At 40.0% G+C, this 11812-nt stretch overlaps 1 protein-coding gene across 11 annotated transcripts in view; it reads right to left on the reverse strand.

Annotated features, from left to right (window-relative positions):
- Positions 1-10058, reverse strand: part of CIITA (class II major histocompatibility complex transactivator) — a 41519-nt gene extending 31461 nt beyond the window's left edge. For 6 of the 11 annotated variants that reach the window (XR_010613625.1, XR_010613626.1, XR_010613632.1 and 3 more), the window contains exons 1-4: positions 10019-10057; positions 3315-3458; positions 782-904; positions 294-353 (exon numbers count right to left, since the gene is read on the reverse strand). Coding sequence is in view for 2 of the 11 variants with exons in the window: in XM_065683842.1 (XP_065539914.1) it covers positions 294-353; positions 782-904; positions 3315-3458; positions 10019-10031 (340 nt within the window). In the remaining 9 variants the exon portion in view is untranslated. Of the gene's footprint in view, positions 1-293; positions 354-781; positions 905-3314; positions 3459-3665; positions 3801-8711; positions 8791-9546; positions 9675-10018 lie in introns of all 11 variants that reach the window. The other 5 variants (XR_010613628.1, XR_010613629.1, XR_010613627.1 and 2 more) reach the window with 5 other exon arrangements.
- Between the last annotated feature and the right edge of the window lie 1754 nt (positions 10059-11812).

The raw sequence follows: 11812 nt of genomic DNA on the forward strand, positions 1-11812 counted from the left end.
GACTCTTAACTGAGGGCATTTACTGCACTAGCTGTACATACACTATAGACATTGTGATGTGACCGGCAACTGCTCAGAGATAAAACTGCCATCTTTGAGAAAGGCCTGCAACAATACAGAAAATCCTCAAAGTTTGCCATGAAAATCCTGGGATACAGTTTCCAGGGGGAAAGAAGAGTATACCAGATATATAAAAACCTTACTACAGTTCAAATCATTGGGATGAAGTACAGTGCAGATGTTAGCCAGAACAGTGTCATGGAGAAAATTTATCTTTGCCACATAAATCTTACCAAAAGTGTCTTCCACCTGCATCTCCTGCTGATCTTGGAGCACATATTCTGCTAATCCAGCTAGCAAGAAGGGGACAAAGAAAAAAAAAAAAAAAAAGAAAGAAGAAACATAGTAAGGGCGCAATAATTTCACAGTAAAACTCCTGTAAGCTTACCCTCTTTAACAGAATTCTGCAGAGGTAAATTAAGTTTTTCTTGTAAATTGTTGTTCAGGAAATTAAGAAAACGAAAAAGAAGAAGTTGAGACAGGAAGTATTAAGCAGAAGGAGCCATTAATAGAGAGATTTTTCCCCCAACAACCACAAGCTACTGTTAATCTGTTTCCCCACAAAGTGCAGGTTTATGTACCCTGGCTAGATCTGCCATGCATGAGGGATGGAACACTATGTATATGCCACTGCTTTAGACTGAAAATACAATTCATAAGAAATAGCTATAGCAAGTGACTGGAAAATAAGCATGTAAAAAAAGAAAAAGTATGTTCATACCTATTCTAGCATAAGCTTCTTTGGTGGAACAGAGATCCAATTCATCCCCATTTTCACTGTTTTCCATTGTATACAGGAAATCCATATTGAACTGATCATAGTAGTTAGCATCAGCTTCAGAATCTAGACGTAGAAAGGAGAACACTTTGGTTCAATGAGTACCATAAAAAAGGAGTAAAAAACAGATCTCAGGACATGCAGAAAAGGCAGATTTGTTACTTCAGCAAAAGGCTTTGACTCTTCTTTTTATGTTGGTTAAGCAGGAACAGAACTGAACTCTCAGTAACGTATCAACAGAAATCAACACTTTTGTTCAACTCTGAGACTCCATCTTTCCTAGTAAATAAAACAGTTCTAGAATCCATTCTGTGCCATTAAGGCCCATGCACATGGCCCAGACTCATCAATATTATTAAACCTTCTTATTTTTCAGGATATTGTGGTACCATTCAAGACTCACTGTTTGGAAAAATGCTGGGTCCATGCTAACCCCCAAGCTACTGCTACAAATTGCCTGTAAAGCTGCTAGTTGAACAGGGCCAAAACATACTAGAGACCATGCTAACATCTTAGAATCATAGAATAGTTAGGGTTGGAAAGGACCTCAAGATCATCTAGTTCCAACCCCCCTGCCATGGGCAGGGACATCTCACACTAAACCATACCACCCAGGGCTTCATCCTACTTGGCCTTGAACACTGCCAGGGACAGAGCATTCACAGCCTCCCTGGGCAACCCATTCCAGTGCCTCAGCACCCTTACAGTAGAGAACTTCTTTCTTATATCCAATTTAAACTTCCCCTGTTTAAGTTTCAACCCATTACCCCTTGTCCTGTCACTACAGTCCCTGACAAAGAGTCCCTCCCCAGCATCCTTACAGGCCCCCTTCAGATACTGGAAGGCTGCTATGAGGTCTCCACGCAGCCTTCTCTTCTCCAGGCTGAACAGACCCAACTTCTTCAGCCTGTCTTCATACAGGAGGTGCTCCAGTCCCCTGATCATCCTCGTGGCCCTCCTCTGGACTTGTTCCAGCAGTTCCATGTCCTTTTTATGTTGAGGACACCAGAACTGCACACAATACTCCAGGTGAGGTCTCACAAGAGCAGAGTAGAGGGGCAGAATCACCTCCTTTGACCTGCTGGTCACACTCCTTTTGATGCAGCCCAGGATCCGTTTGGCTTTCTGGGCTGCGAGAGCACAGTAAAACCGGTTCATGTTCATTTTCTCATCGACCAAAACCCCCAAGTCCTTCTCCGCAGGGCTGCTCTGAATCTCTTCTTCACAGCAGAGACACCCAGCTTTCAATAACTGGTGCCATGTCCTGACAACATTTACTTTATCTACATCATCTCAGACATTGCTAAGGCTTAGAAGTATCCAAAATAGTGAAACATCTCTGATATAACAAAAGCCATTCCTTGATACCCAACTCATCCTACTTTCACTGAGCAACTAAGACAATGGGAGTGAAGAAACACTCCTGCAGGTTTTTTTAACAGTCAGAAATTGAGAGAACAAAGCTCAACCTGGGAAATAATTAATCACAAAGATGATTCTAGGTTCTGGTGCTCAGTTCTCCACTGATTTGCCCATGTACCTGTTGACACTGGTCTCTCATTAAAGCAAGGATGCGAGGTGGTATCCTCCAGTTTGGTAATCTCTTACACCTATCAAGCAGAGCTACAGGTCTTCATATCTGGCATGCATGTGTTGTTCTCTTTTCATTACCAATCTCAACCCACAGACCAGCTCAGTAATTTAAAATAAGCTCATCTATTGCTCCACCACACAGTTAGCAGCACACATTCACTTTCGTACTCTCATGCTGGCAAACTCATGGGGAGCAGAACATTCCACAGCCTCCACACAAATTCAGGAGCAGAATATCTGAGATCCAGGGCAACCTCCTAATCTGATTAGCAGTAGGAACTTACATGAAGAAACTATCATCCTAATGTCCTGGCCTTTCTGCTTTCTCCTCTAGCAAAGAATTGTGAAAGCATTGGCCTGTGCCCCCGAAAGCTGTAAAATGGAAACTGGTAATGAAAGTTGGCGCCTTAGGATCTCAGAAGGAAATAAAATGCTAGTTTGCTTGCAGACTGGCTTCATCACAAACTCACTTGAAAGTCTCTGTTTTGCAAAGCTTTTACCTTGAAGCTACAAAAGTGTGGACAATTACATTTGACCAGCTTACAATAGGAACACTTGCATATGAACTACTTACAGGAACGATATCCAAACCAAATACATTAATCCCACACCTTGATGAGTGACATGTATGGTATGTATTCTTAGACTCACTGAGCAGGAAGCTGTAAACATGTAGTTTCAAAACCATGATAGTTTCTGGATGCAGTCACTATTTTACATACAGATATGAACAAAGTCATCATATCATAAGACCGTGTGTAGCAGTGTTTAGTTCGGCCACCATGATAAACTGCCATTAGATAGCTATGTAATTGAGAGGAGACGGTAATAACTTATAGCATGATGACTAAACTAATCAAGCATTTTTTAGTGTTTTACTAACCTGCAGAGAAGTCACCTTCTTCATTTCCAGATAACTTAGGATCAAGTTGAGTATACAGATGCAATGGGTCAATATCACTGTGCAGCAAATCAAGATAACCATTTTCAGACAGAAATGTTGAATCCATGATTTGTCTCCTGCTGTCTGAAATTAAATAGAAAAACAGTTAGCAATAACAAAACCACTTTTTTTGTCAACCAAAACTACAAGTCCTGCACTGTGGCCTTCTGTTGACAAAATATTGAGATCTTGAGGCTGTGGAACTGGTATTGGTTTACCAAGTCTTGCTTGGGTTACAACTCTGCATAACTTAAATTTACAGATCCAGATACAGCTTGCAATGAGACTTACCTATCTTTTAGTTCAGTCAGGGGGTGTGATACTGCAGTCTGACCACCTGAACCAAAAAGTGCCAAGTACTGAATAAGTCACAAGTCCTGTATCTTTATCAGGATATAAATGATGCAAGTGCAAATCCAGCAGCTACTGGGGAAAACAAGAAGACTGCAGTGAAGAGGATGGAAGCTGAATCCCATTCATTACCATCAGGACATTTTCTTCTAAGGGAAGCAGCTTCTGTCTGGGACGTTACACTCAGTTCCTAAGCCCTGGAGGTGACACTAGGAGACATCCCCTTAGCACAAGAAGATACAGTGAAAGGTAGAACACTTGTTTCGTATAATTGTTTTCCAAACCATAGTTGATTGTGTACAGAATAGCATGGTCACTTTGGGAATTAGTTTCTTGTAACAGGCCACTCACTGACAATTTGGAATCTATCACAATTATTTGTTAATCAATGTTCTGTCCCCCTCAGAACTCATACCTACCTGTGAGTTGGGAATTGCTACAGCCTTTCAAGCAGAGTGCCATACAGTATCTAGACAAATCTGACTGATCTAAGGCGCTCCCTGCTCCAGTCACCTATGTTTATATGAGAACTGCTTTTACTACTGCAGCTACATTTCTCAATAAAGATTATCTCTTCCTCCACCTCATTTTAAATCCCTTGTATGTCTTTCCAGTTACTAGAATAAGCTTCCAGGCACTACAATAAGCTCAAACATTCCTTCTGGATATTCCACAGCCAGTGAAATAACACTACTTGTTGGTCATTCATCACCTTTATCAAACTATTTCAAAACCAAATTTTGGCCCCTCTGTTTACAGGTCACTAATATGAATGCCACCTGTGCTGGTGATCCAAGAAATTTAGTTCATAATAATATTAAAATGCCAGCATGAAATGAACAACCAGCAAAATTTCCAGGCCATATCCTGTTAAAAAAAAAAAAAAAAGGTGCTGACACACCACAACCATGAAAAGTTTCAGCTTAGCATCAAGCACCATAATCTGAAATGAACGATAAATATAATACAGCTCAAATATTCTGCCTTTAGCAGAATGCCATCAATAACTCTGGTTGCACATGCCTAATTTCTCAAGGTGTGTAAATATGGAACAACCTCTTGTACCATGAAGCCTACTTGCAACACGATGAAAGAGAAATACAGCTAATATTGCAGCTCTGATTAAAGAGGGGCAGAGCAGACCTAGTCACACACCACTACATGCTGCTTTGTTATAGACTAATCTTCATCCCTCTTACTCCTCTAAGGGACTGTTCTGATGAACAGCTTAAAAATGGACCTCTCCACGTTCTGCTGCAGAAGACGTCAGAATCTAGAGCCTTAACTTAGAAGAGGATGGACACAATGAAGTTCCACAAGTAGTAATAACCTACACTCAGGTACTTCTTTCTCATGTTCAGTGGCCTCATTATGCTACCAAGATTAAAAAAAAATACTATATTATTGCCTGCTGTGCTATAAATGGAAAGCAGAAGTTGTCAAATCTGCATAAGAACCAAAAATGAGGTTATAAAAATACCAGATTAAATTTTCAGTTTGTTGAAGCATTTTGCTTTGCCCTTTCCCTTGCTAAATGAACATAACATCCTTTCAGAATGTCAGGTTGCCAGAGTTTGTGCATAATGCTGTTGAAGCACTACCTCAGGGTCAGTATAATTTTGGGGTTAGAGACAGAGAAGTAATTGGGCAGAAGCTGTAAAGAGAATGCAAGGCAGGCAAATGCAACATTCCAGTGGCAGTCAACTGCTTGATTACAGCAGACAAAGGCTAAATCCTATAGAAAGAGACTAAGTAGGCAAACTTAATGTAAATACTAACCTTCACTTGTCATAGTCATAATGTTGTCCCCAAAATCAGGGCTATTTTTCTGGTGCACAGACAGCTGATTAGTACCCAAAGTCGAGATATTTGTTTATTCTGTGTCTATGCAGAGGTGGGTGTTAGGTGGTAACTTCACGAAGCTAGCACACCCTCAGTCTGCCAGTTACCTATTTCCATACATTTCAGTGAGAATCAGGGTTTTCTATATACATAGATAGCATTATATATCTATAATATACATCTTGGCTTCCACATTCTCTGTCTGTGTTTAAAGACACAGTACATATTTATTTCACTTCGCACATCCAGTGAGTAAAGATTTCTGTGGGCAAGAGTCTCTTATCTCAAGGGGTGTGATTTTTAGTATTATAATGAACCAAGTTCCTTTAGGAACACAGTTATCTTCTGTTTTGCTAGGACTTTCAAAATTACTCCTGCCTTCCTAATCTGTCTGAAGTTAGCTGTTACTCTTCTTCTGATCCAGCTGGTTCATTTATCATCCTTCTCCCTTTCCTCAAGGTCTGTCAGCTTGTAAGAAAACATTGTTTTTCCTCACTACCTGCAACTCTAAAGACAAGATTTTCAAGCTTCCATGCACATAGCCCTTTAAAAAAAAATAAAAAAAAAAATTGTAACTTCTTCATTGACAGATAATAGTAAGAGCTTTTGTTAATTTAAACCTTTCTTTTAATAGCAATTCCCTGTGGATAAATACATAAGTAATGCAAAATGTTTTCAGCTTGCCAGTGCCAAGTCTAGCTAGAGAGCTGATAATTAGGATGTAGAAAGTGTTATAGCCGAGGAACGTAGGAGTAACGGAAACATAGCCTTCCACCTGAAGAATGAAGATTGCCATTCTTTCAGGAATGAAAAACTGGAGTACTTACTTCTTTTGTTTCACCAGTCTGAATGGCCCTCAGCTTACCCTCTTTTTTTTTTTTTTTTATTACTTTAGTTTGACACAGATCTATACCTAGCTGTCTTCCTATTGACTGCACTGGATTTGGGATGCTGCAATTTCTTTCTGTAGTTGAATGAACAAATCCCTAATAGCGTGTGTGCTGTGTGCTTTGCTGCATTAAAATCATGGTGCAACCATTGAAAGCACTGTGTCTGAGGTGAAAGCTTCTGCACTGAGAGAGCCAGAGGTAAGGAGATTGACACCTCATGGACAGTGAGTGTTTTGCTGCATGTAGTAACTGAAGCACACAAAACGAAACCAGACATAATTGATCTTGTTTACAACAGCAGCTCCTCTCCCAGGGCTTCCGTTTTTTTCTCACAGCATTTTCCAACAGTCTTCTGGCTGGGAGCAAAGACAAGTAAGCTCTATGCTACCCAGCACTTTCTCTGTTGTTTCATGCATGTTTTTAACTTAGTTAACTGATAATACATTCCCTCTGGGGTCCCTTACAGTGCTGCTAAAACGGTTGTTTGGCACGTTTTCACTTCATCAGAAGACTAAAATATTTCTGTAGTAATTTCTGAATAAGGGCAGTGACGATGAGAGCCAGCTCACATCTGGAGGAAGACAGAGCCTGCACAGACCTGCAAGACAAAGTCCTGAAGTCCCCAGAGGTGTCTCTGCCCTCCTTTGTGGCAGGCCTCCAAGCACAAAGTGCAGATGCTGAGTAGGGGAAGGCAGGGTGTACTTACGAATGTATTTCCATGAATGTATTTTCCTTTATTGTTTTGACACTGGTTAAGACAGACTTTTTGCTTTAAATCTTTAAATAAAACCTCCTTTCTCCTGCATTTGGTAGCCTGTGTTCTTAAACCTCTGCAGTGATTTAGTGCATACATGCTACAGCAAGGTTTCCACTCATGATGCATTGGGTTTACTGCTGTATTCTGCACATACAGCACAACAACATGACTCACTTCCAAGATTCGCCATGGTTTGTTTTCAGTGCTCTTTTAGAGTCCAAGTGATAGCATATGAATTAAAAATGCTGGAAAATTAGTAAAAGAAATAGTGAACATCACCAAACCAGGACAAAGAATCCAGTTAAAGAAGGAAGAGGTATTCACTTAAACCATATACAAGTCTTAAGAGTTAGATAGGGCAGTTTAGATTTCTAAAGATAAGTGGTTGCAATTTCTCATTTTGCCCCAATAATTTGATTTAAACATGTGTTATATTTTAAAGGATCAACATGTTAACAATTCCTGGCAATGGGGTCTGCTACTTACTAACTGTTCGCTAAGAGAACGAAGAAGGTTTATATAGACAATAACGTAACATTTACACCAAAAATAAGGTGGGTGCTTCTGAGATTTGTTGGGGGGTTTCCTTCCCAAAGCTCTGTTGACATCTGAACTGACAGGTAATAAAATAGTCTCCCACATGAGTATAGAGGTTAAGAAAATGAAAATATCTGAAGCCAGTTCAGGAACAGAGGAAATCCCCTCCTCCTCCCCAGAATTTAATTTTTGTGTCAGTTTAGGAAGCTGAGGATAATTCATAGAAAAGAGTAGTAGTGCCACACAAATCACATGTTTTTCAAGCAGAGGATGACATAACATTAGAGCTCCAAGTCTTGCATTAAAGAAAAATAAGAGAGTGGGACTGCAGTGAAGACAAGAGGTCAAAACATTAAACACAAAGATTGCTGAAGAAATGTTACTTTCTTGCAGCACTCCAGACTAAGTGCTACACATGAACCAAGCTGACAAGAAGTGGGTGTTATCAAACTCTAAATAAGGAGTCCAGTGAAACACTGGCACTTGGAGCTAAAGGTTCAATGACATCAGCTACCAGCTGCATTTTTAAAGCCTTTTAAAAATTTTGTTAACAGCTTTAGAAAGACTCTCTTCTTTTGTGCTACCCAAGGGTTATGTCACTGTGCACATCACACACGCCAGAAGGCAAGGATGTGCTTTCTGGCTTTTGCTGCAGGCAATGTTTTGGGGCAATGTTTGCTGGGAGGTGGGCAAGCCAGCAGTGAGGAGGGATGAAGTGCCCTCCATGATACAGTCACCCGTTTCCCTTTCCTCTCCCCAAATCCACCACTAACAATTCCTTTGCTCCACAAATATCAGATTTTGCTGTCAGAGACAGCCTCATTATTCATAAACTGCAAGTAGTGGTGCTCAGGTTACAAAGAACTTAGTTATAATGAACTTAGAAGGTTTTATTTTCTATTTCAGATCTTTGAAAAGCTTATACATCTGAAAAGTGTTTAACTTTTCCTGTTGTATTACCTGATTTAACAAAAGATACTGCTCTTACCAACAGTCTTTACTGTGCCAATGTAGTGTTACGTTCCATGGGCTTTATAGTCTAAAAACAAAGAACAAAGATGATGCTGAAAACAAAGCTGCCCTATATCCTGCCACATTCTCCTTTGTCTCCCTTAGAGAGGAGTTTAAAGAAGTTAGAAGTATAAATATCAGGTAAAAGGAACTTCTGCCTTTCAATGGATTTAGCTGTATAGAGACCAACAGAATAGATAAAAGAAATGTTACTAGTCTTCCACTGGAGGCAGCTGATTTCAGGCAGACTAATAATGTACTGTCCTGCAGGTGTCCAGAGTTGTGATGTGAGAGCAGAATTTGCCTTTTCATATCCAGTATCAGCTCATGCATCACAGCTGTGCCCAGCTCTCCCATCCCAACAGTAACATGAAACACAACAGCACAGCAGACACCTTGCCTACATTTGTACTCCAAGACTTTTTTTCATGATAGAATCTTAGCCCTCCTAAATGGGAAAGTAAAACTCTGTGGACAAAAATGGAAATAAATGAGTTTCTTTCTATGATTTTTAGTTTCACTTTCTATAGGAGCAACTATAGGAGCAAAAAACCAAGTACATTCTTAAAAAAAGACTGAAACTACAGCAGCCTTTTGAGTAAGTAGCAGGCTAGCCACAAAGAGAATAATTCAGAATTATCCAAAATTTCATCTGCATTCAGACTTCATCTTACTAATACTTCAAGCAACACGATACCAGACACTGACACACTGTAGTTAACAATATCTACAGAAGGTAAGATAAGAAGAATTTACCCCATTCAAGAGTTGAGGAAAAACTGACCTCAGAAAACAGGATAGTTCCTCTTCTTTTACTCTGGATTCACTACCAAAATACGAGGAGAGCTGGTATCACTGCCCAGGGCTTATAGAAAGTGACACCAGAAAGGAGGAAATGAGCCAGACCAGTCACTGCAGAAAAATGAAATACACAGGGGGAATTCCAAACAGGAAAATTAAGAGGAACCTCCTTTCTAGCAACCTTTGTATTATAAGCACTCTTACCTTTATCCATCACTTGTTAGTGCTAAGAAGAGCTTGCACTTGTCACTAGTTAGGAACAGATTGATTTATTTGGTTGGAAACTAAAACTGGATAAGAGCTGGTGGTAACCGTTGCTGGTGGTCCCTAGAATTCTTTCTCTCCTTTTTTATTCCAGTTCAAATCAGTCCAAAATCATGCTGTTAAACAGTCCATCAATGAGAATAAAGCAAGCAGCGCAGTAAGAATAAAGCAAGCAGCAGGCAGACACTTACCTTGCAGCTCCATTTGTTGAAACAGAAGTGAAAGTATTTCTTTCACAAGTTCACAGACTACTAATCCAAAATTGGTTTGGTGTCTTGAGCAAGCGTTTCTTGCCATTGGTCCAAATGACAAGTAGGATGTTCTATGAAACAGGAGCTCATAAATCTTGCCTGGCTTACACATGGTGTTCAGGGTTTGCTTGTAGCAGCATCTGACAATGTTTGTTTATTCATCCAATCGTCACTTACCCTGCCAGTGTATGACAAACAACCTTCTGAAAATCAAGTTCATTCACAAGCATTCCTGCCACAAACAGCCTATAGCTGTTTCTGTGTGGCTCAGCAAGCTTACTAGACTATTTTTTCTGGTGGATTTTTTCTGTTTGTTGTTGTTGTTGTTTGTTTGTTTGTTTGCTTGCTTGCTTTTGTTTGTGTTTTTTTTTCCTGAATGATGCACAGACCTACAAATTAGTAATTAACTGTGAAAGATGATAATATATTCTCAAGCAAGCAAATACTTTCTGTAGTATTATTCCATTGGCTTTAACTTACAGCAAAAGTTCCACCAGACTCTGAAGGAGAAAGGAAGTGGGATTTGGCAAAGTCAAAAGACATGCAGGACTTGCTGCTTCAGTAAGGTAAGTTTTTAATCAGATACTTCATAACAAATGGCTTCTGCACAAGGCAGCAGGTCCTGTAAGCAAGGCAGCTGCTGACCTGTGCAAGCCTTTTCCCTTTGCAGAGGTGATCTGCTTCCACCACGTTCTATAGCTCCCCAGGAAGAGAAAAAGCTTTTCCCATCCCAGGAGTGGCTGGTCTATCCTCAGTATTTAAAGAGATGTGGAATCCAGGCTGCAGCACAGAGCACGAGCCTCTTTGGGCTCTCTAACCTGCCAGGCAGCTGTGTTCTTGGAATTCCTCTACGCACATTAGAAGAAAAGCAACATCTCAGTATAACAGCATTCAGAGCAGAAAATAATGAAATGCTGAACAAATACAGATTTCTGTATTTTAGTGCTCTGTTTTGATAAAAGACAATAATACAATCACTCTATGAGAGATCCCTACAAAATTTAGGTTATTTCTTAGCCCTAGTCTAATGTGCAGCACAACCCCGCAAATTATAAGCAGTATAACAGTAGCAAAGACTGCTTGTCCACCTTTTGTACAACGTCCATAGCTGCTTAGAAACTGAAAAAAGGAATTGCTGGAGCAAATCAGAGTACTGGTTCACCTATGATTCTATCATCTAGTGGACTAGTCTATAAAGATGGTCTTACAGACAAAGGAAAAACAGTCCACAAAAACATCAGGTTGAGACAGCTGAGAACTGCTTTAGCTTCTCAGGTCACCACCAGCTTCTTTGCTTTAATGCTTGCTGATAAGCTGCCCTACTGCAAAAGGAGGGAAGAGAATGTATTGATTAGTATTGGAAGCACTGCAAAACAGATGTCATGGTGCACTTTGTAGGAGAGGGGAAGCTGGGGTATTTTGTCCAGAAATTGGAAAGATCTGTTTTGTGGTAGAAAAAACAGTTGCAGAGCTGTTTTTAAGTAGTTAGTGAGAAACCTGCTGATATAAACCTGTTCCTGAGAGGAGATTTCTTTGTAAGACTTTGTCAGAGTGAAACAATGATTGAACAGAAGGCTGAAAAGTTACCAAATTTAAAAAATAAAGTCAGAAACCAATTTCCTTCAGAGGAAGCTGAAGTCTTTAATACAATTGAATCACTTCTTGGTGAATTAATGTTCCACCTTTTTAAAGCCCATCTCTACTACAAAAATCTAAAGAACAGTGACAAGGGTT

The sequence above is a fragment of the Lathamus discolor genome, chromosome 6 (genome assembly GCF_037157495.1).
Source record: "Lathamus discolor isolate bLatDis1 chromosome 6, bLatDis1.hap1, whole genome shotgun sequence".
Lineage (NCBI taxonomy): Eukaryota > Metazoa > Chordata > Aves > Psittaciformes > Psittacidae > Lathamus > Lathamus discolor.